The sequence below is a fragment of the Eptesicus fuscus genome, chromosome 9 (genome assembly GCF_027574615.1).
Source record: "Eptesicus fuscus isolate TK198812 chromosome 9, DD_ASM_mEF_20220401, whole genome shotgun sequence".
Taxonomy (NCBI): domain Eukaryota; kingdom Metazoa; phylum Chordata; class Mammalia; order Chiroptera; family Vespertilionidae; genus Eptesicus; species Eptesicus fuscus.
This window is the reverse complement of record NC_072481.1, coordinates 27,091,092-27,115,306: the sequence shown is the minus strand read 5'-3', so window position 1 is coordinate 27,115,306 and position 24,215 is coordinate 27,091,092. Positions and strand designations below refer to the sequence as shown.

Genomic DNA, 24,215 nt, shown 5'->3' with positions numbered 1-24,215 from the left:
CTTCTTGGGATCACCCTCAAATGAACTGCTCCCACTTGCCTCAGAGTCCACTTAAGGGACCCAAACTAAGACAGAGGCCCCTCCTTGCACAGCTTCGCAAAGCCTTCCCTCAGGCCCCAGGCACCGTCCATGCTCCCTCCTCTCCGCTCCCTTTGCTCCGGCTTCCTCTTAGTTTTGTCACACTCTCCTGGAGCCTTTCTTTTTTAATATATATTTTATTGATTTTTTTACAGAGAGGAAGGGAGAGGGATAGAGAGTTAGAAACATCAATGAGAGAGAAACATCGATCAGCTGCCTCTTGCACACCCCCTACTGGGGATGTGCCCGCAACCAAGGGTACATGCCCTTGACCAGAATCGAACCTGGGACCCTTCAGTCCACAGGCCAACGCTCTATCCACTGAGCCAAGCCGGTTAGGGCTCCTGGAGCCTTTCTATTGCAGGTCTGACTAGCCCACTTTGAATAGTTCAAAGTCGATGCCCTGTTCTATGCCCTTCTTACTTGCAAAACACCACACCTGCTCATTGAATGTCGCTGAATGAGCTGAATTATTGCAAGTCCTTCTTACACTTTAATTGCTTAATCCTCACCGCCTCCCAAGAAACCTTGTACAGGCATACCTTGGAGATATTGCCGGTTAGGTGCCCATTGACCTCAATAAAGCGAGTCTCACAATAAAGGCAGTTGTCATCTTTTTTGCTGGGAGAGGGTCTTACCTTCTATTCATAAAAAAAGAAACATCTGGGAAGTGCAATAAAGCCAAGTGCACTAGAATGAGGTGTGCCTGTGCTACCTTTAGGTTTGGAACTATTTACAAGTGCTAAAATCAACACACAGAGGCTGTAACAAAACCAGACTAAATTCTTCCTCGGTTCCAACCAGAAATGAGCTGGAAAAAAATCCAACAATTTATTAGATTTAGATATTAATCCTGACAGTTTTTCTTTAAAAAAAAGTAATAACCTGCTTATGTTGGATGCTTTGATTTAGGTTGTGTAGATGAACTGAGATAATTGTTTATTAATATCTGCTTATTAATAAAATGAAAATGTGTTGCTTGAATGAACAAAAGCAGGCCCGCCAGGACCAGAGGGATCTAAAGAGAAACAGGTCTGGCTGTTTTCAGTGAGGTGCCCTTCTGAGACCTCATGGACTTTGAAGCCAGCCTGCCTCTGTTTTGATCTTGGCTCCACCACTTACAGCAAGGTGACCGGCAACAATGGGCCCAACCCCTCTACTTCTCAGTGACCTCAGATATAAAGTGGAGATAATAAAATACCTGTCTCCTAAGGTTGCTGTTATTGAGATGGGAATGGGGATGATAGGTGGATGTTTGTGGGGGTCTTTTTTGGCTCATTCCTTCCATCTTCTCCCTCTGGCCTTTCATCCCTGCACTTCCTTCCTCCTTCCCCTAACCAGCAACTTCCTCAACCTCATCCTCTACCCTCTCTACTGGAGTCCAGCCCAGCATGTCTCTCCATCATGCAATTTGTGTCCTGGACCTCCCATTTCTCACCCTTCCATCTCCCCACCTCCTCTCTCTCCTCCAGTCAAGGATCTAAATATAGAGAAGAGGTCTATTAGTAGGTTGCAGAATAAAAGTTTAAGAGGGTCCGATGGAATGATTGAGGATCAAGGCAAGGAAGGAGGGCTAGTCAGTTGAGGGGATGCACAGAACAGGTGGGAGAGAAGGCCAGAATGGCAGGGTGACCCAGAGAACAGGATTCATCCTGAGAGTCCTGTAGAGGAAGAAGTGTTAGCCCTGACCCCTCCTCTCCCCGGGGCAGTGCTTTTCACATCTGATCCTAGGGCAGTGATGGCGAACCTATGACACGCGTGTCAGCACTGACACGCGTAGCCATTTCTGATGACACGCGGCCGCTGAGGCGGCCACATGCCGAGGATGAAACATTTGCTGCTCCTGAGGATGAAACATTTGCGAAATAATGTTTTTTCCTCAAAGTGACACACTACTCAAGTTATGCTCAGTTTTTTGGCGAAGTTTGACACACCACGCTCAAAAGGTTGCCCATCACTGTCCTAGGGCCTCAGGTGAATTCCTCATCCCAAGTGTCTGGAAGGAATAATTGAACCAGAGTCATCATCTGTCTCTCTCACACATAAAGGTGGCAGGTCTGTCACTTCTGAAGAGAAGGTCTTAGGAGAGGAGCTCGGATCCTCTGGTTTCCAGCCTGCCCCAATCCTGCAGCAGCATCTTAGCTGTAACTGGGAAGGAGGAGATAAGAATTCTCGGTTTCTTATCTATAAAACACTGGCTCTCTGGCTGTAAACCTAATTTAGATGATAATCTCCCAAAATCATGTCCAGCAGTGCTGCATAGCAAAAAGCATAAACTGTGGTGTGATAGACAAAGGTTCGATTTTCAGCTCTGCCACTCACTGGCATATGATTTTGAGCCTCAGTTCCCTGATGTGAATTAAAGTGCTCGCCTCATAGGTTATAGGAAGACTTAAATGAGATAGTGTGTGAAAGGTCCACAAACTATGAGAGCTGAGACTGTGCCAATTTGTTCACCATTTGTAGTCCAATGTTTGGCACAGAGTATTCCCTCAATAAATATGTGTGATAATTTAATGAATACTAGTAAGTAGGCACCTAAGAAATTAGCCAGTATGCCTTTGTCTGGGCTGATTCTGGCTGGTGGTAATGATACTCTGTCCTGACATGGTAAAAAAAAAAAAAAAAAAAAAAAAAATAAAATAAAATCTCTACTTCAAACCCAGGGGTAGTGGCACACTAGTCTAATGTGCCTGAGAAATTGCACCCCCAAAAAAGGCTTGTGTGAAATAAAAGTTTCAATAATATTGATTGTCCCTATTAAGGAATTGAATATAGTGCTTCTCAAACCTTAGTGTGCCTCCAAGTCACCTTGGACCCTGTTCAAAAGCAGGTTCTGTTGCCATCTTTCTGTGCCAACATATGGTGTGCATGAGTGTCCTGGCTGATGCTCTGAAGAGCATCAACAATGCCAATGAGAGAGGTGGACACTAGATTCTTATCAGGCCCTGTTCCAAAGTCATTGTTCAGTTTCCAGCTGTGATAATGAAACACAGTTCCATTGGAGAATTTGAAATCATTGATCACAGAGCTGGGAAAATTATTGTGAACCTCACGCTGTGCAGTGATCAGCCCCAGACTTGATGTGCAACTTGAAGATCTACAAAAATGTCAGAATAACCTGCTCCTCTCTCATCAGTTTGGTTTCATTATACTGATGGCTTCAGCTAGCATCATGGACCACAAAGAAGCAAGACAAAGACACAAAGGGAGAGAAAATCTTATGATTCTTTTTCTAGAGAAGTAATACCTACATGCAAATAAAATGCCGCCAGGGAACAAGAAATGCAGGTTCTGATTCAGTAGTTCTACCAGCCCTTGTATGGCCCAAGAAATCATTTGGTCTGGCCCTGCCAGGCATTAGGGATGAGTTAGGTATATGTTTGACCAAATACTGGTATGGCAGGCTAATTTTAAAGTTAATGATTTTGTATGGCCCACGGATAATATTATAAATATCCAAATGGCCCTGCCAAGGCCGGTGATGGAGGCCTGACCAGCTCCCAGGTGATGCTGACTGCTAGCTCGTGGACCGCATTTTGAGTAGCAGCGGTCTAATATGGGGTTGGGGTCAACAAACTTTTTTGTAAAGGGCCAGATAGCAAATAATGTAGGCTTTATGAACTCTATGACCTCTGCTGCAATTGCTCAGCTCTGCCAGTATAGAACAAAGCAGTCACAGACAACACAAGCAAATGGGTGTGGTTGTGTTCCAATAAAACTGTATTTACGAAAACTGGACGGACTGGATTGGGCCTGTGGGCTATAGTTTGCTGACTCCTGGTCTAATATATTTAAAATCAGTATATAATTTCTCTCTCTCTCTCTCTATCTCTCTCTCTCTCTCCCTCCCCTCTCCCTTCCTTTCTCTCTCTAAAATCAATAAAAAGTTTTAAATAATAAAAAATGATGCCGAAACCGGTTTGGCTCAGTGGATAGAGCGTCGGCCTGTGGACTGAAGGGTCCCAGGTTCGATTCCGGTCAAGGGCATGTACCTTGGTTGTGGGCACATCCCCACTGGGGGGTGGGGGGATGCAGGAGGCAGCTGATCAATGTTTCTCTCTCATCGATGTTTCTAACTCTCTATACCTCTCCATTCCTCTCTGTAGAAATCAATAAAATATATTTTTAAAAAATGAATCAATATATAATTTTTGTAATGGACATCAATGAGCTTGTCTCCTGAGCTCCCTTCAGATATGGTGACCTCCCCTTCCTATGGATCGCCGCCCACTACCCACAGTGGTTCTGGGAGCAGAGCACCCACTGCCAGGCTCCCACATCAGGACACTGACTCCAGACTCCAGCTGATTGGTTCAGGATGATGGTACAACTCCAGTGGGCATCACTCACAACAGAACGTTGCACTCAGGGATGCCCTTTGCTTGAAAAACAAGGGGGTTCGGAAAACAAACAAACAAACAAACAAAAACCAAGAGGAATGGCATCCTTTGAGCTGTACAACTTTGACTGAGATAGGCTACTCATATCTTTCCTTAAGATTCTGGAATTGAGTCTAGGAAATTCCTGATTCAGTCTGTCTGTCTGTCTGTCCTTTTAAACTGAGGATATATATGTGGAAATGACACCCTTTCTTTTTTTTTTCTCACTTTGCCAACTGGGATGCAGAGGAAATTAGTCGTGAGAAAGAATGAAGCATATATTCCGAGAGAAACAAGGGTGAGAAGCCGCGAGAGGACTTCCTGGGTTCTCTCTAGCTCCATAGTCCTTGGCTCCAGGCCATTCCTGAGGTCCAGATGCATCCTTGCCCTTGGGTTCTCTGAGAGGATCCGTATTCTTTTATAAATTCATTTTTCTTTTTATTAAATCTAGTAGTATTCTGTTGCGTGCAAACCACAGTCCTAATAGCATTAGCAAACAACAGAAGGATACTTCAATAGAATTCAAATTTGGTAGGATTATTTTTTTTTAATCAATGTACAGATTGTTGCAGGAGCACATACTTTTGTTTGAAACTGGATCTCCCAGACAATAGAGTATGTGATATTTCATAAATATTAAAGTACTCTGTATTCTAATGATGTACATAGTCATAAATCATTTTGTCAGTTGTATAGTAATTTTCAGCCCCTTGCTTTGGTTAGGGTCAGTGGCAGAGAAAAAAAACTAATCTTTTGGACAGAAAGGGATTTATTGCAAGGCATTAAATGGCTCACAATATTGTTAGATGGGCTGAAGAAAAAGACTGGAGGCTGATCTCCCAGGAAAAGCTCTCCAGTCCACACGGCAGAACCGGGCTGAGAAGGAGGCTCCTGCGCCTGCCAAGAACAGGAGTCTACCTGCTGATTCAGGGTGTAACTACTAGGAGCCACGAGCTCTGAAATCATGCCACCTCTTCCACATCAGGAAGCTCCCTGCCAAGTAAGGGATGCATTACCGCTACTTCCAGGTCCAGACCCAACTGCTTCCCTCTAAACCATCATCAAGACCAGCAAGACATGCCTCAAGCTCTCCCTCTCAACTCAGTTCATTTCCAGGCCTCAGGTGAATGCATTTGATTCCAGGAACGTAAGTCTCATTCAGAACCCTAGCAGCAAAATGTCGTTTTAAACTTTGTAGTGTCTGCATTCCAGGAAGACACACCATAATGAGACTCCAACAGATGCTGAGTGAACCCACAGAACCTGCCACACCCCTAACTGGTCACACGGTTGTAAAACAAAAATTATATTTTTGTGAGGAAAATGTAAACATAAGCAAGCAAACAATAGCACAGTAGTTCACATCATTTGTCAGACTAATACTACATAATGTAGACATTTCTGCTGTGGGGGTGTTTTTCGGCAGATAGTGTTAGTTATGTATTCATTTCTACTTAGGCAACTCGAACAACTTTTAGCATTTGAATTATTATAACGAGTAAAAAGATTTATTCACTCATTTGTTTACTCAACAAATACGTTTTAAACACTTGCATGTGCCGGGCATTGCTTCTGTGCTGCGGCTGCAACAGGGAACAATGGATGTGCATCCTACCAGCCCTTGTAAGATTGTGTTTAGCCAAGTGGTTTCAGCAGGAGGAAAGATTAATTACGTTTGCTCTTTACACATTGCCAAGGACTAGTTGCCTTAAAAGTAAAGCAGGCAAGGCAAAAACTCTTAAGGATCATCAAATCATGGTGAAATTTTGGTCAAGAGAAGTTTTGTTTTTATTTTAAAAACCTTATATGTAGATTTTTACCCAGTTTTTAAGCCAATAAAGTTGACTTACATGTCATTTCATGCTTTGACAAAATGTTTGCCTTTTTAAATATATATATATATATTTCAGAGAGAGAGAGAGAGAGAAAAGCATCAATGATGAGAGAGAATCATTGATCATCTCCCTTCTACATGGCCTCTACTGGGGATCGAGCCTGCAACCCAGGTATGTGCCCTGTCCAGAAATCAAACCATGACCTCCTGGTTCATAGGTTGATGCTCAACCACTGAGCCACACCAGCCGGGCCAAATGTTTGCCCTTTGAGGTTAAAAGGCCAAAATTAAAGGTCATCAACTATTCAACTACTTTGTCTTTGCCTCTGTCAACAAAAGCCCCCAAATCCATTTAGCCTCACAGAGGGCAGAGGGAATTTTCATAGAGAATCTCTTTCCATTTTCCTTTTCTCTCACCCCCACCCCATCTCCTGTACCTTTACCTTCTCCCTCTGTAGCAGAGACTGCTGTTGGCTCCTCGGCTGTCAGCACAAAAGTGGCCACAGTTGCAGGACACAGCCAGACTGGACAACATTCCCGGGAAGAAGAGACACTGTCTCCCAGGGCTCTCCCACAGACAAGAAAACCTTTCCCAGAACTCACCCCAACCAACGCCCCCTTCGTCTCACTGGGCAAGACCAGCGCACATCTCCATTCCTAAACCAATTACTGGCGAGCGGCATGGAATTGATACCATGGGCTCAGACTAATCCTCTCGGGGGGAACGGAGGTTAGGGGTCCTCCACAGTGCCTTCTCTAGTAGTCTTCCTCCAGGAGGTAGGAATTGAAGCATGGGTGAGCTCACCACTACACAGTCACAAATGAACTGGAACTACAGCTGGGGCTGGCACAGGGCCTCGGAGAGCAGACTGGGGTGGAGTCCCAGGTGTACATTAATAACTGTGTGACTGAGCAGGTTCTTTAAGTTCTCTGCCTCAGTTTCTTCTCTGCAAAGTACCCTAGACACAGTAAGTATCAAATAAACGAAGCTATTATTGTTTTATTACCACCCACATTGTTGTCATATTTAGGTGGTGGGAAGCCGTTGGAAGGAAATTAACAGGCCAGTGTCCTGGTCAGATCTGGGTCTGGATTAGATAGCTTGGGGTCCGTCCCTGCTCTGGTTTCCCCTTCACTAGGTCACCGTGAGCAACACCCCCCCAGACGCCAGCAGCATCTCTATAGAATCTCGGTTGGTTTTAGCTCCACTTCTGTGCTTTGGAATCAGAATGAATTACTGTCCCTCCTTTCACCCCTGTCTGCGTGCTGTGTTGCCACTCAAAGAAATTAATCAGGTTTATTAAGAATGACCTCTCTTTTGTGAGCCCTGCTCCCCGACTGCAGATCTGTACCTGTCTGCTGCTCTCCTAGCTCGGCTCCCGTCGGAGAGGCCTCAGCTTCCCTTGGAGCTCTCGTGGGGGCAGGGACAGGCAGCTGGGTGGACACATCGCTGTTGTTTACAGAGAGTGACGCACCGGGCTGGATCAGACAAAGGCAGGACACTGCTGTAGTGAGTACAAGGCCCTTTGTTGCCATGGCTGTGGAAGAAAATAGGAACAAAAAGGATAAACGTTGCATCCAAATATGCTAATAATTAACACTTAGCACCATGGATATAAAAAGCACTTAATACTAAATTATTATGGTCATAATAGCTCTTCGTTATTCAGCCTTACTCCAGATGGCATCAGGGCTTGGTAGTAAGTAGGTGTGAGCTGGAGCCTAACTGCCTGGGTCCAAATCCGGGCTCTGCTGGTTACCAGACCTGTGACTGAGCGAGTTACTCAAATTCTTCATGTCTCAGACAATGAGCCCTGACCGGTTTGGCTCAGTGGATAGAGCGTTGGCCTGTGGACTCAAGGGTCCCAGGTTCGATTCCGGTCAAGGGCATGTATGTTGGTTGTGGGCACATCCTCGGTATCGGGTGTGCAGGAGGCAGCTGATTGATGTTTCTCTCTCATCGATGTTTCTAACTCTCTCTCCCCCTCCCTTCCTCTCCGTAAAAAATCAATAAAATATCTTTTTTAAAAAAAAATAAAGCACAGACAATGAGAGTGCACAACTCATAGGGTGATATGAGTTCATACTGTGCTGATAAGGCATTTAAACATGGCCTGCCCCATAATAAGCACTCAATAAATATCATTTTTATACACTTGTTTAGGGCTTTGTGTGCATTGATCAGCAAATTTAGACCTCAAACCTGTGACATGGACATTATTAGTATTACCCTTATTTACCAGTTGAGGAAATCAAGATTCAGAGAGGCTGAGTAATTTTCCCAAAGTCACACAGCAAGAAAGTAGCAGAACTCAATTCTGTCTGACTCTAAAGTCATGTGCTTTGCACTGCATCAGCTCACTGTCTTCCGTGAGCTCCTGGCAAGAGGTCCCACATCAGTTGTGACAGTACATTGTTGGTGACTGCTTCACAAGTTCCTCCTCCCTTTAGTCCCAATTGGAACACACTGGGTATTTTCAGAATGAAGGACAGAGGAGTCCTGTATATAAGGCAGCGTAATCAATGGTTTCTCTCCTCTCCTTCCTGGCTTTATGCCAAGGCCCCCAACCTGCCCTAGAATGCACAAAGCCCAGTTCTCAGGTGGAAGGCCAGCTAGGGTAGAGCAGAAACATGGCCCAGATCGGGGAGGACTCACTCAAGTTCTATCCCCCTGATTACTTGGCTGGCAGAGTAGAGCCAGAGGGCAGAACCTGGCCACAGGGCACCAGGCCTCGCCAGGTGCTGAGGCTGGGCAGGTCTGAGGCCAAGATGGCCCCGGACAGATCTTGTACCTTAAAGTCTTTGGATATCACCAAGGAAATAAAATGAAACTGCGTGGCCCAAAGCACCTTCTGCCAGAGAACTTGACATTCTTGAGGGATGTCTGCATGTTGTTTTTTAATGTAAAGGATCCCAGAGACTGGGTTATTATACCTCCTGTGAAACAAACATCTGGTTGTCAGACCAATGAGTGCCCACCAGGGCTCTGACCGGCCCATCGGGCCTCTGCCTAACCAAAGTCACTCCTCTGCTCACACCTCTATACAACCAGCTCTTGGTTAATATTCAAAAGTAGCTCAGTTCCCAAACAACCACCTGGGCAAAAACAAAACTCAGTCTTTAATATCTCTGTGAGAGAGGCAGCTGGCTGCATCATTAATTGCAACCATTCACGGAGACCAAACTTTAGGCAAGGCATTGTGCTTAGGGTGACCCTTGTCACAGCCTCCACCCATCCCCCCACTCCTCACGTGTCCCTCTAGTTTATGGCTAGCTCCTGATGGCTCTTCCCCTGGGCCTCTCCCGTGTCCAGATGTCCATTTGCAATCAGATAAGAGCTGGCTGGGGTCATCTTGGACTCGGGGAAACACAGCCCTGGCTCCGCCATGAGGGCACAGCCTGGTGTCACGACGAAAGCCCATGAAGGGGCCTCCTGGCGGGCCCCAGGCTCTGTCCCAGTTCACGGTGGCAGAGCCCACTCAAGTGTGGACAGGCACGCTGGCAATGCTATTGGACCCCACCCCCAGGCCCTGGTCACAGCCCTTCTTCCTCAATCTCTTCTACCCACACCTGCTTCTTGCCTCTTACTCACAGCCCTGGGACTCCCACATGAAGCCTGGAGCAGGAGGGAAATGGCCAGGCTGCAGATTCCGTGAAAATGAAAGGAGCTCTGTAGCTGGGCAGACATGGGTTTGAATTTCACCATGTTATTTAACAGCCGTGTGATTTGGGCTGGTCACCTCACCTCTCTGAGTCTCATTTTTCTTATCTCTGGAAGGGGAATAATCTGTACTGTTAGGGTTTCTGTGAGGACGAGAAACAATGTAAATAGGTGTGTTATGCCCAGTAGCACTCAATAAATGGTAGCTATTGTCAGACATAGGTAGGTCTTTTTATAGTCATTTAAAGTATATGTACTTTCTCTTCCTAAATTCTTACAATCATCAGGCTATCAGGCCAGCCCACCAGTGGTGTTGCTGTGAAGGGCTTGTCTAGGTTGGAACTACGCTCCCCTGCTGGGCCTAGACTTTATCTGGTGCAGACATGGGGGTTTTGGCCATTCTGTCCATGGTTGAGTAACCATTCGCCCCAATTAGCCTGGGCTTGTCCCAGTTTTAAGGTTGAGAGGTCCACATCCTGGGAGCATGGAAGTTCAGTTTGGGGAAAACTGGGATGACTGGTCACCCTATCAAGGCAGCTGAGCCAGAGCAGAGGGGGAGAATCTGTGTTTCCATAAAGCTTCCCAGGAGCTTGTTGGTTGGGCACCCACTCAGCCAGGGCCCCTCCTGCTAAGGCCCTTCTCAGACAAGGCCTGGTTACGCTGAGGCCAAGGTTGACACCTAGAGGTAATGTGAAAAACTGCACCGTCTGGGAGTTACCCACCTGGCCCTGGAGGCCCGAGTTGGTTCACTAAGTTTACTGTATTGAGCTCTCAACTTGTGCCAACCCTCGTGTTAGGCACTGATAGTAAGTCTTGGGGAGGGGACGGGGGGATGCGGATCTTGGAAGGCATCCTGAAGAAAGGTAAAGTTACGCTGAGACCTACTGATTAAGGAGATGTTAGCCAGGTCAAGGCAGGAGGGAACAGCAAAGACCAAAGCTCTGAGTGGGAGGGAGCATAAAACTGTCAAGAAACTACAGTATAGGGGAGTTGGAGAGCGTAAGCAAAAAGAACCCCAAAGACTGGAAATGTTGGCAGGGTCTAATCAGCCACAGGGTGTGTTTTTTTCTTTATCCCAAATGCAATCAGAAGTTAGTGAAGGGTTTTAAGCCTGACAGTAACATAATCAGATTTGCATTTCTCAAAGCTAACTCCAGCCGCAGGATGGAGACTGGTTTGGAGGGAGGGAAGCCTGAAGCCAGGGAGGCAATTAGAAGGTCTTTGCAGTGCCTAGGTGGTGAGGAGACAGTAAGGGGACTTAAGGGGGTGGGGGGTTGAGGAGGAGGAATGAAGCACGATGTGATGCTTTGGGAGATATGGAAATGGGAAGAGGCATGGTGATTGACTGGAGGTAAGGGTTGAGGGACAGGGAGATTCAAAAATTACTTGCAAGGAGAGTATGGGGGATACATGGTGATGGAAGGAGACTTGACTTGGGTGGTGAACACACAACAGATGTGTTGTGGAATTGTGCACCTGAAACCTATATAATTTTGTTAACCAGTGTTACCCCAATAAGTTTGATGAAAAAGAAAAGAAAAATGACTTTCAGGTTGCTAGGTAGGACCACTGAAGAACAGTGGGACAACTAGAAGGAGGACAATGTGCATGTTGATTTGAGGTTGCCACATGCAAGTCAAGATGGCAAGGAAGGAGGCCCTAACTGGTTTGGCTCAGTGAATATAGCGTCAGCCTGCGGACTGAAGGGTTCCAGGTTCGATTCCAGTCAAGGGCATGTACCTTGGTTGGGACTGTGCAGGAGGCAGCTGATCAATGATTCTAACTCTCTATCTCTCTCCCTTCCTCTCTGTAAGAAATCAATAAAATATATATATATTTTTAAAAGATTAGGAAGGGGAAGAAAAAAGAAGAAAAAATGGTTAGGAGGGGGGACATAAATATGGGGATCCTCTGCATGTAAACAGCAACCAAAGCCCAAAGCAGCACCAACATTTAAAAGTGGGGAAAGAGAGACAACCTCAAAAGAGGACATACGGGGTTATGAAACCCAAGGAAAGCGTGTTTCAGGAAGGAGAGACAGTTGACTGCATAAACGTTTCTGAGGCAGAGAATTGCCCATTGGACAATGTGAAAATCGGTAGTGACCTGCCATCCTTTAAGGTGGAGTTATCAGACAGTGGATCTGGTCATGGAGAAAGAAGGCAGCGAAATGACTAACTTCTATACATACAGCTTGGATACGCTCCACAAAGGGATGATGTGTGTGCTGGCTGGGGAAGAATAGAACAGTGCAAGATTTCATCATGCTACTGAGAATGGCATGCAATTTAAAACATATGAATTGTTTATTTCTAGAATTTTCCATTTAATATTTTCAAACCTCAGTGGACAGCAGGTAAATGAAACAGTGGAAAACAAAACCACAGATGAGGGGATGGAGGGGTGGGGGTACTGCAAATACTAAGAAATGGTTCCAATTCTCCTTCTACAGCTAGGAAGGGCCAGTGGAGCACCAGCAGAGGGCCCTGCCCTAGGGCTTTGGAAATGAAAATGCACCTCTCATCTCTGAGCCTTTGGTAAGAGGTAAGTATTCCTCCATCGGGAATTCTTGACTCCACTCCCATCCTCAGCCCTGGCCGGTGGCTCAGTTGTTGAGTGTTGCCCCATGTACCAGTGAAATTGTCAGTTAGTTTGGGTGCCTGTGGGAGGCAGCCAATCGATGCTTCGCTCTCTCTCCCTCCCTTTCCCTCTTAAATCAACTTAAAAAAACACACACAACACGTATTAAATTCCCTTCCCCAGGGAATCTTCCAGACAATGTTAGAAGCAACAGCCTCCTCACTGGCTTCCCTATTCTGCCCTTGCTTCCCGTGCTTCTATTGTCAACACAGCAGCCAGAAATGTTCAGTAGAATTAGCTCAAAACCCTCCAGTGACCTCCTAGCTCACTCAGAGTTGTTAGAGATAAAAACCACAGGACCAGGGTAGCATCACTTCTGCTAAAAAGCTTATGATACCAAACCTAGATTTAATACCTGATCTAATTACAGTTCCACCTTCTCTCAGTAACATAATCTTAATCAACTAGTTGGTCTGGAACTTTCTGGTCAAGCACCAGTAAGGCAATTTGTCACAGAGGCCTTCTCCATCCCTCCCCCCCCCCCCCCTCCCCCTCACACACACACATAGAGAAAATGGGAAATTTGCATGATAAAAACCCTTCCCCTAAAGAAAAGATATTGGCCCCCAAATCATCTTTTCTTTTGTTCATAGCCCCCTTGCCCTACTCCTCTTCCAATAAAAACCTTCCATTTTGTACAACCCCTCAGAGTGGCCCTTCTAGTTGCTAGAGGAGATGCTACCCCATCAGTTCATGAATCGATTAATAAAGACAATTAGCTCACCCTGGCTGGTTTGGCTCAGTGGATAGAGCGTCAACCTAGGAATCGAAGGGTCCTGAGTTCAATTCCAGTCAAGGGCATGTAAAAAAAGAAAAAAAGACTATTAGATCTTGAAAACAAATAAATTTTATTTTGTTAACTTTCATTTAACAAAGCCAAAACTCTAACATGCTACAAAATTTGCCTTATCACTATTATTCTCCCCCCCACCCCCCCCACCCCTACCCCCATCTTCTTCCAGCTGCACTGGCCTTTTTATCTAACACCAGCTCCATTCCCACCTCAGGGCCTTTTCGTATTCCTCTAGCTCCCTCACTTCCTTCAGGAATTAACTCAAAAGTCACCTTCCTGAAATCTGACTTCTGCTACAACGTGGATGAAACTTGAAGGAGTTATTCTAAGTGAAAGAAGCCTGCGTGGACGAAAGGGGCCACAGGCTAACCTGACAAACTCAGGGAAGGCCTAAGACCTAACGTAACCACAAAAGATGGTCTGAAATTAAACTTTAACTAAAAGCAGTTATGGTGGGTAGTCACCTCCTAGGCTGGTATCTCCCTGACAAGGTCAATCTTTACCTTAACCTTTATCTTTACGGTAGTCTTTTTGCATCTATGATAACATATCATTGAAATGTCAGGGTAACTTGTAACTTCCCTTTTTCCAGACTCCTCAGGGCACAACCAAATGTCCTGGGTGCCAGGACAGATACCACAAATTCCTTCATTGTTATCATGCTAATTGTTGACTGTTAACTATCCTGTACCCACCTAAGTAAAAGAAGTATGTGTCTATCATATCACTTTTTATCCAATCCCAGAAGTCCCCCACCTTTGCTTTCTCCCGCCTCTCTAATCTATCACCAATGGAATTCATGTAACACACCTACATCTCCTCCTTTGATTGTAATTTATAAAAATAGGTTAAAAAAAAAAAAACTTCCATTCTCCTCAGCATTATCCCAATCCATTGAGATTCTGCTTCCCGGCAATTGCTGACAAATAAACTCACAAAAATTCTCTATAGGTTTAAATATTTCTTACTCTGACATTTACATGAGGTACGTAGAGGCAGAAAGGATAATAGAGGTTGCCAGGGGCTTCGGGGAGGGGATAGTAGGGAGTTTCAGTTGGGGAAGATGAGTTCAATGGATGGATGATGGTGCTGGTTGCAGAACAATGTACTTAATGCCACTAATCTCTACACTTAAACATGGTTAACATGGTAAATATTGTTGTGTGTATTTTACCACAACAACAAAAAAAGTCACCTTCATCGTGAAGTCTTCTGAGCCACCCTTTATAAAATGTCAACCGCTGGGCAGGCTGGAAGAGGGATGGAATCCTGGTTTGGCAGGGCAGGGACAGGGCCAGAACCAGGGAACTTCAAGGACACCTCTGGGAGTAGGGAAAAGGGAGGGAGTTTGGAAAAGACAGGATCTTGGGGGTGCAGAAGCAGACAGGCAAGAGTTCCCAGGGTGATTTGCTTTCTGGGAGAGGAGAGGTGGGGGTCAGGATTTCGGAGGAGCTAGCGTGGGCCTACACCTGCAGGAAGGATGGGGTTCCACTAGTTCGGCTCCTTAGCCCTTCACAGCCCCTGCCACCACCTCTACTGACCTGGTCGCTGTAGAAGCAGATATGGCAGGAGGGCCCGCAGCGTCATTGCCTCGCCCCTTCCACCTGCGTGCCCTCCAGGAGCGTTGTACAGTTTGTTTCAGGTCCTGAACCACTAGTTTGTTTCTTGCTTGGGACAAGGAGTCAAAATGATGTTGGGAGAAAATCAGGGCTGAAGAAAGAGACAGGTGGAGCTGAGAGATTGCCCCAGAGAAAGGAGATGTGTGTAGAAGCCATATAGATGGCCTATCTTCCTATAATATCCATTTCTCTGGTCCATGTTGGGCAGGGAATGAAAATCTGTAACCTAAAACATTTTTTAAATTTTTTATTGATTGCTTTTAGAGAGAGAGAAAGAGAGAGAGAGAGAGAGAGAGAGAGAGAGAGAGATCAGTTTGTTGTTCCACTTATTTATGCAATCATTGGTTGACTCTTGTGTGTGCCCTAACCCAGATATGGAACCTGCAAGCTTGATGTATCCGGATGATGCTCTAACAAACTGAGCTACCCCGCCAGGGCTCTCACCTAAAACGTCTTAAAGTTAAATGCTTTAAGTTAAATATCCTAAAATATTTTTAAAGTCTTAAAGGGATATTAGGATTAATAGCAAAATTCTCCAGAATTTTTAAGCTAAAACATGAAATTGCAAGTAAAATAAAATAAAATATCCCTTGCTTGTGGGGGAGAATTTGGGCTCCTCTCCCAGCTGGGGCAGATTCCCTTTGCTCTGAGGTTGAGGGATGAGAGCCAACGCCGGGCAACGAGTGAAGGCAGCTATTGTGACTTCGGGAGGCCGGGGAGGGACGCTCAGAGCGTCCCAGAGGCTCCGGGCAGGAGCAGCCCGGGCCCCGCAGCACCCTCCGCGTTAGGCTCGGGGCGGGAGCGGAGAGTTCAGTCTCGGAGGCACTGGCTCCGCCCCCTCGCGCCCGCTCCGCCCAGCACCGGCTCCACGTGGTTTTCACCGCTCGCCCCGGGCACCTGGTGGTCCCCAGGGATCTCCAGGTGGGGGTGGTGCGGTAGAAAGCACCGCAAGCACCCAAGAGGGTCGGTCTGTGACTTCTCCCCGAAACGTGCTGGGAACGCGCTCTGCGGGCAGAACTGGACTCCACCGGCTTCCGACGACAAGCTTGCGACGGAGAGTCCTGGAGTCCCGAACGACAAGAGAGCGGGCCAAAGGGAAGGACAGTCCGGGGTCACCCACCAGACCGCCATGGCCGCGCCCGCCCGCCGACTGTGCCATATCGCCTTCCACGTGCCCACAGGGCAGCCTCTGGCCAGGGATCTGCAGCGCCTCTTCGGCTTCCAGCCCGTGGCGGCGCGGGAGGCCGACGGCTGGCGGCAGCTGGCCCTGCGCAGCGGCGACGCGGTCTTTCTGGTGAATGAGGGCGCGGGGGCCCGGGAGCCGCTCTACGGCCTGGACCCGCGTCACGCAGTGCCCAGCGCCACCAACCTGTGCTTTGATGTGGCGGACGCGGGAGCCGCCGCCCGGGCGCTGGCGGCAAAGGGCTGCCGCGTGCTGGTGCCCCCCGTTACTGTGCAGGATGCACTGGGTGCTGCCACCTACACCGTGGTCAACTCGCCCGCAGGCAACCTCAGCCTGACGCTGCTGGAGCGCACCGACTACCGCGGACCCTTCCTGCCCGGTTTCCGACCTCTGTCCTCCAAACCCGGCCCGGGCTGGTTCAGCCACGTGGACCACCTGACCTTGGCCTGCACCCGCGGCAGCTCCCCTACACTGATGCGCTGGTTCCACGACTGTCTAGGCTTTTACCACGTGCCACTGAGCCCAGGTGAGGACCCGGAGCTGGGCTTGGAGGTGACAGCGGGTTCCGGACAAGGGGGGCTGAGGCTCACTGCCCTGCAGACAGGGCCATGCGGTGCTGTCCCCACCCTTGTGCTGGCTGAGTCCCTGCGGGGGGCCGCCCGTGGACTGGACCAGGTGCAGCAGTTTTTGGCCCAGCACAGAGGACCAGGCCTGCAGCATGTGGGACTGTACACACCAAACATCATAGGAGCCACTGAAGGGGTGACTTTGGCTGGGGGCCAGCTCCTGACTCCTCCGAAGGCCTACTACCAGCAGCCAGGCAAGGAAAGTCAGATCCTAGCTGCAGGTCATGAGCCCAGCCAGCTGGCCCTGCAGGGAATTCTGCTAGACGGCGATGAAGGCAAGTTTTTGCTTCAGGTCTTCACCAAGTCCCTCTTTGCAGAGGATACCTTCTTCCTGGAGCTGATTCAGAGGCAGGGGGCCACAGGCTTTGGCCAGGGCAACATCCAGGCCTTGTGGCAGTCCGTGGAGGAGCATGCTGCCAGGGGTCAGGAAGCCTGAGGAAGCCGGAGCTGGCAGCCACCTGTCCTGGAGGTCCGGGGGTTCAGCACAGGGCCTGGCGGAATAAGGCTTTGTCCCTAGGGCCAGGTGTGGCCTCCATTCATCAGTACCTGCCAGAAGTTGAATCTCTCACTGGGGTCCAAAGAAGTCAGTTTGTTTGTTTTTAACTATAAAACACTTTTTACAGTCTGTATCTAATATATATGGGAGATATAAAGAATTAAGGGGTGTAACTCCTTTAGGAAATAGAACATAACCAGTACTCTTGAAGACTTTTATGTCCTTCTCTGACCACATTTCCCTTCACCCACTCCCAATTTTAGGATTATTAACCCCTTGCTTTTCTGTATTGATTTCACTACATGTGTAATTTATCCCTAAATAAATTATTTCTTATTTGAGGTAGGAATTTAAGACAGAACAAATCTTCCTCTGTGCTTCCTTCCCTTCTCCCTCAGGAGCAGCCACAAATGGGGGGGGGGGGGGGAGGGAGAGGGGCTGGGTCAGGGCTGAGCCAAACCATCTGCTCTAGAGTGATACCACTGCTACAGAACTAACCAGAGACCTGGAATGAAGGTGTGGGCTATCAGCCACTGGCAGGCACTTCCTGCAGCTGCCTTCTCCCTCTTTCCTGGGGGCTGAGGGAGGGGAGGTTACTCTGGATAGAACATGCTCCTCTATCTGCCCAGGGCTGGCTGGGAGCTCAGCCAGAGGAAGTCAGGAGCAAGCAGGACTTCACCGCTTCCTGGAACCCTCAGAGGTGAGCAAGGGGGCTAGGCAGAGGATGGAAAGTCTCCAAAACGACTATAAAAATAAGTACTTTATTAAAAAACAGGATTCTCAAGGGGAGGGGGCTTCCAGATGTGTCACTAGGCCGTACTGTTGGGTGCAGGTGCATCTGTGGGGATACGGGGCCGAAAGAATCTATCCAGGATTTGCTGGCCTGGCCTGGGCTTTTTCCGGCTGGATGGAGTAGACACCTGGGATCTTTTGGAACTCTGTTTAGAAGCCAAAGAAGGCATTAAGGGGACAGTGAAGAATATTCTCCTTTCACCCCTACCCCACGCCACTGATCTAGCTCAGACTCTGGCCTGAATGTAGTAAAGCTCCCAACCTATCTCCAGAATCTGCCTCTTCTATCAACTCTCTAAACGGCAGTCCAAGGAAATCTTCCTCAAATATAGATCTGACTCCTCTCTCCACCTAAAGTGCTTCAGTGGGCTGGTGTTCATGGCCCTGCTGATTGCTCTGGCCAGATGCTCAGAGTTCCTCACACATGCAGACTGCACTGTGCCCATCATTACTTACACTACTTTTTATTGTTTTGTTAATCCTCACCTGAGGATGCCTTTTCCATTTATTTTTAATCCTCACCTGAGGATATTTTTTCAATTGATTTTCAGAGAGAGACAGAGTGAGAGAGAGAGAGAACATTGGATGGCTGTCTCCCGCACAGGCCGGACTGGGGCGGGGATCAAACCTGTAACCCAGGTACATGCCCTTGACCAGAATCCTTCAGTGCTCGAGCCAAGATCTAACCACCGAGCAACACAAACCAGGGCTACTTAAACTGTTCTTGGGCCTGGAAGAAAATCCTTATTGCTGATTCCCTTCCCAAACCTGGATTCATTTCTAGGACCCACATTACCAGCCACTTCTTTCAAGCAGCCTTTCCCTGATCCTTTCCCCCCGGACAGAACAGAGCTCTCCACCTCATATCCCACAAAATCCAGTACAAACATTTCACACATCTGACACTATGGTCTCCATTGTTTTCTCTTGTCCCCTCTCCACCTAGACCCTAGGCTATAAGGTCTCTAGGTCCTTCCTCGCCCCCTGCTGAAACTCGGAGTGGACAGTGTTCACCCTAATGTGTCACTTAACTCACTGAAAACCTGTGGATTCAGGCCGAGGGAGAGAGAAGGCTGGGCGAGGGCCAGGGGACTCACCTTGCAGGTCCCCGACTGTTGGCCTTCATACACGCGGAACACCTAGCCAAGAAGAGAGGGGGAGTGCAGGGCTGGCATCTTCCTCCAAAGAGCCAGAACCCTGTCCTTTTATTTTTTTCTTTTCTGTTTATCTGTTAATAGGTTCATGCAGAACATGTAGAAAGCACAACAAAGACAATAAAGATATGCCTTTTTCATGGCGGTGGAGACAGCTGCGGTGTGAAACTCTTCCCGAGTCAGCCAGCGAGCGCCAGGTGCTGGGCCTGTCACTGGGGCCTGCCCTTCCAGGGCCAGGCCATAGACTTGATAGGTCAGCTTGATGTGAGAGAAGGTGTGGACCACCTGGGGGAGGACCAAGGGGCTGAAACAGGCCCGTGGTGTGGCTGAAAAAGCCATCATTTTTGGCCCCCTCACTGCTCATTTACCTGCCCTAGGTGATGCAGGTGGGTGGCTGGGAGGGGCCCAGCCCAATTCTGCAGTTCCCGCAGCAGGGCCTTGCGCTGATATCGCCCTGAGGGATCCACAGTCACAGATGGGAACTCCCACAGTCCTGCCAGCAGACCTGAGACAGCGGTCAGCAGGTGTGAGTTAGGCCTTAGCTGTTGACTCCTCCATTTCTCCCCTTTTGCTCACACCACTGCCCTCCACTCCCAGGATCCAGGTACCTGAGTTGGGCCTCTGCACCAGCAGAACCCGGGCACCCCCAGGGGCCCTGGGCTGCTCCAGAACACAGATGGCAGAGCACTCCTCCCTGGGGGGCTTACGACTGGCCTTTCTGGGGAAGTTGGCCACTCCCAGGCTCTGGTCCCAGGGCTCTGCAGGTGGTGCGCACAGCTGGCACTGCCCAGTGTTGGGAGCTGGGAACAGAAATCCCCAAGCCCCGCTCAGGCCCAGAGAGCAGGTGTAGGCCCAGCTCTGCAGAGTCCAGCTCGGGTTGTAGGATGAACCAGAATGAGGCCTCCCAGGCAGCTCGGTGACAGTGCAGGGAGGGCTGGGGCTAGAACCAGCACTCACCACACTCCTCCACATCAGGACTGCCTGGCAGGCTCTGTGAGGCTGGAAGCTGCTCCCGCTCCACCTGACAGGCATGGGGAAGGAAGTCACAGAGCACGGGGCGCTCCCTAGGGCCTCGCTGCCCCTTCCCCAGATGGCTCACCCTCTGGTGTGCCCGGCACAGGCTCTGCACAGGGCACTGGCTGCAGTGTGGGTGTTGCGGGGTGCACACTATGGCCCCCAGCTCCATGGCTGCTTGGTTAAAGTCTCCGGGCCGGGCCGGGTCTACCAGCTGCTGGGCTAGGCTCCTACCAGAAAGGAACGTTTCTGTGAGCCCAAGATCCTTTGGAGGCACCCTTCCCAATGTCCTGCAGTACCCCAATATCCTACCAGAGCTGCTGGGAGACAAAGGTGTTGCTGGGATCAGCACCAATGCCTCGGACACGGCACAGCACCCGCACTACATTTCCGTCTACCACACCAGTCACCTGACGCACAGGAGTCCAGGAGTCAGCCTGGTCTGGGAGGAAAGTGGGTATGCACAAAATGGGGGTGGACTACGGGCTCACCTGGCCAAAGGCAATGGAAGCAATGGCTCCAGCTGTGTACCGCCCCACGCCAGGCAGGAGCCGCTGCAAGGTCTCTGCTGTACGTGGCACGTGGCCCCCTAGCTCCTCTACCACCTGATTGGGGTGGGAAAGGTTCAAGGTTAGGAGACATCTGAGGGCCTGGGGATCCCACCCTCCCTGCTATCCCCTTACCTTCCGGGCTCCCTCCTGCAGCCGCCGGCCTCGAGAGTAGTACCCCAGGCCAGCCCAGAGCTGATTCACTTCCTGTGGGTGGGGTCAGAGGTCAGAGAAATCAGCACTCAGTCCTCTGTTGTCCTCATTTCCCCCTCCCCTAGGGTAGGTCTCACCTCCAGGGAAGCACTGGCCAGATCCTGCAGTGTTGGCCACTTCTATAGCCAGAGGACAGGCAAAAATAGAGAGGTCAAGGGTGAGGGAGGAAAAAGAAGCCTTCTTTCCCCCCCAGCCCAAAGACAGGCTCTCATCTGGGGTCTAGCCCATCACCCTCCCCTTCCTTCCCTGAAGTCACCTGCATCCATCTGGTATAATAGTTGATCACCGTGGCAACCTGGGTCTGCTGCAGCATGACCTCTGAGACCCATACTGGGGAAGAGGGGTGGGCATGAGGACACGGCTGACCTGCCCTGCTCCTGGCCCATAGCCCTGATTCCAATCTGAGGGTGTCCAGGCAAAAAGCAGCTCTGTTCTCAGGAGATGTACTCACCAGCATATGCCCGCCTGTCCAGGTCCACCTCACCCTCTGCCTGCAAATGCAACCCCAGATGGGGAGTTGGTGTGGAGCGGGCTGGGCACTAGCCTCCCACCCCCGTCCCTGTCCCTCGCCTGCCTACCCGCCTTCTCCAGGGTAGGTCCCGCTTCTTTAGGTCATACCAGCTCAGCAGGCTCTCCCGGAAGACTGTGACCTCGGCTGTATCGCTGAATTGATGGTACGGGGAGACAGAGGCCTGCAATACCACCTCCTCCTGACGCCTGGCCTGGCCTGCTGGGGCCTCAGGAAACTCAGGAATTGTCCCTGCACAGGCTGTGCACCAGGGACCTGGGACACTACAGCCTGGTTGCAGTCTGCTTCCACTTAGGCCCCCTCCCCCTACCCCTAACCCCTTGACCTGGAGTCAGTCCAAAATTATCTAGCTGTGAGTAGCCTTAGCCAAGTTCCTAGCCTTAATCTTCCCAGAGTGGTACTGCTGGCTCCCTTTTCTCTGGGTCATAATGAAAACCCAAGAGTTTCAGCCAAGCATAACATACCTGTGCAGGGATTTCCCATTTACAAAATACTTTCAGGCAGATCAACTCATTTGATCCTATGAAAGCCACATGAGGAAGAAAATGCACAGACTACTGCTCCATGTCACTGGCAAGAAAGCAGCCATCCAGAGCAATTATCCCAAAATCACATTGCAAAGTCAGAATTAGATCCTTAATTAGTCCCTTCAGGCTTGAATCTGCCCCCTTTCATAGCCAGTGAAACCAGCCCACGTGTTTTTTACTAGGTCCAAGTTCCTCACCATCAGGGATAGTAGGCCTGGCCTGGCTGCTGTTGAGGGCATGTTTCTTTTTTTCCTCCCGGCTGGATGTCTGCTTCCTGGGACGACTTCCTACAGCTGTTCGTGGCTTCTTCATGGCAATCTAGAACCAGCCAAAGTAGTCAGTTAAAATTAGGCTGAACCTTGGGGCCCTGAGGGGGTGGAGCCACCTCCCTCCCTACACCATTCACATAGTGTCTCGCTTTTCTCAACAACTCAGAGAAAAGAGTTGAATTCACTGGCTCGATTCCTGGTCAGGTCACATGCCCAGGTTAGGTTGTGGGCTCTATCCTCAGTAGGGGTATACAGGAGCCAGTAGGGGGCATGCAGGAGGCAGCCATTCGACGGTTCTATCTCCCTCTCCCTTCCTCTCTGAAAAATCAATAAAAACATATTTTCTAAAACAAACAACTCTCTAGATGCTCATGGGCTTGCTCTTGACTGGCTGTGGCACTGAGGTATGACCAACAGGGCTGAGCTTCTCCAAATGGCCTAAGAGGGACCAGCAGTAGTATAGTCCTAGAGACGTACACAAAGTAAGAGGCCAGGGCTGGGCTGGGTCAAGGACCAAAAGCTTCCTGTGCGGGAGCACTTGTGCATACCTGATGGTTACTGTGACTATGTGTGACACGGACAGGGGTTCTTTACATGTGTCTAGGAGCACGGGAGTGGGTAGGAGGTTTACCTGCTTAGAGACGCAGCACATTTACAATGAAGCAGTCTTTAACAGTCATCTAGTCCAAACCTTCATTCTGTAGAAAGGAGAAACCGAGGATCAGAAAGGAGAAAAGATTTGCCTGAGAGCAGATGTCAAGTCGGGGTGGGGGGAGAGAGATGAGCTATTTTTATACCTAATCTTTTGTGATCTAGATCATAGCCAGCTGACCGTTAGCAAAGATAAAATGCATCTGGTTGATCTTCATTTCTCCCTTACTGTACTTGTAGCTGCCTTTTTCTAATAGTTTAATGTAGCTAACAGTAAGTGTATACCAGACCCTATCAGTGGTTCTCAACCTTTCTAATGCCGCGACCCTTTAATACAGTTCCTCATGTTGTGGTGACCCCCAACCATAAAATTATTTTCGTTGCTACTTCGTAACTGTAATTTTGCTACCGTTATGAATCGTAATGTAAATATATATGTTTTCCGATGGTCTTAAGCGACCCTGCTGTGGGGTCATACCCCACAGGTTGAGAACTGCTGCTGTAGAGCCTAAGACCATCGGAAAACAGATATTTACATTACAATTAATTAATAGTAGCAAAATTACAGTTATGAAGTAGCAACGAAAATAATTGAGGAACTGTATTAAAGGGTCGCGGCATTAGAAAGGTTGAGAACCACTACAAGTGCTTTACCAGATGAAGTATGTTCTAGTATTACTTCCATTTCAGTTATGAGGAAACTGAGACTTGTAGAGATTAAGCAACTTGTTCACTCCAACCCAAAATGTTTGCTTCCAGAGTCTACATTCTTGCACTCGGCTATACCGCAGTCCCTGCTGAACCTCTGGTTCAAACTCTCCTCAAACTTTGACTTTATCACCTCATTTTCATCAAAAGAGCTTGCTTCCTTCTCGAGGAAAAAAAAAAAATGAGTGAAATAAACTTATCTCCATCTTCACTTACCTTCTATGAATAGGTCCCTCTTCCTAAATTATCTGAGCTCAGGATCCTGCTCCTCCAATCCTTTCCATAAGACTCACTTTCCTTCATAGCCAAACTCGCTTCCATAATTCATTCTACAATCTATTCTCCACAAAGCAATATTTTAAGACATGATTGTAGCACTTTCTTACTTAAAACCTTCAATAGCTTCCCATTAGTTCACAGAAAAATATTTATGGACTGCCTACTATGTGTCAAGCAGTTTTAGGTACTTCACGAAATAAAACATCAAAGGTTCCTGCT

At 48.6% G+C, this 24,215-nt stretch overlaps 2 protein-coding genes and 1 pseudogene across 3 annotated transcripts; 2 read left to right on the top strand and 1 right to left on the bottom strand.

Annotated features, from left to right (window-relative positions):
• The first annotated feature begins 2,940 nt into the window (after positions 1 to 2,940).
• LOC103294902 (40S ribosomal protein S15a-like) lies at positions 2,941 to 3,325 on the top strand (annotated as a pseudogene).
• Positions 3,326 to 16,136: 12,811 nt separating this feature from the next.
• On the top strand, positions 16,137 to 17,445 carry HPDL (4-hydroxyphenylpyruvate dioxygenase like). Its single transcript, XM_008151209.3, has one exon. The coding sequence runs from the start codon at positions 16,137 to 16,139 to the stop codon at positions 17,250 to 17,252; it is 1,116 nt and encodes a 371-aa protein (XP_008149431.1). The 3' UTR covers positions 17,253 to 17,445.
• A 644-nt stretch (positions 17,446 to 18,089) lies between these two features.
• On the bottom strand, positions 18,090 to 22,409 carry MUTYH (mutY DNA glycosylase). 2 transcript variants are annotated; one of them, XM_028160120.2, is made up of 15 exons: positions 22,287 to 22,409; positions 21,612 to 21,760; positions 21,485 to 21,524; positions 21,290 to 21,363; positions 21,111 to 21,152; positions 20,956 to 21,027; positions 20,764 to 20,877; positions 20,585 to 20,682; positions 20,358 to 20,502; positions 20,216 to 20,279; positions 19,867 to 20,058; positions 19,627 to 19,763; positions 19,391 to 19,543; positions 19,202 to 19,243; positions 18,090 to 18,250 (listed from the first exon to the last, which is right to left on the bottom strand). In XM_028160120.2, exons 1-15 carry the CDS (start codon positions 22,399 to 22,401, stop codon positions 18,122 to 18,124), a joined length of 1,566 nt encoding a protein of 521 aa, XP_028015921.2. In that variant the 5' UTR covers positions 22,402 to 22,409; the 3' UTR covers positions 18,090 to 18,121. The 2 variants fall into 2 exon arrangements, with proteins under 2 accessions (XP_028015921.2, XP_054576364.1); XM_054720389.1 differs by having other exon boundaries at positions 21,612 to 21,763; positions 22,287 to 22,401.
• Positions 22,410 to 24,215: the final 1,806 nt, after the last annotated feature.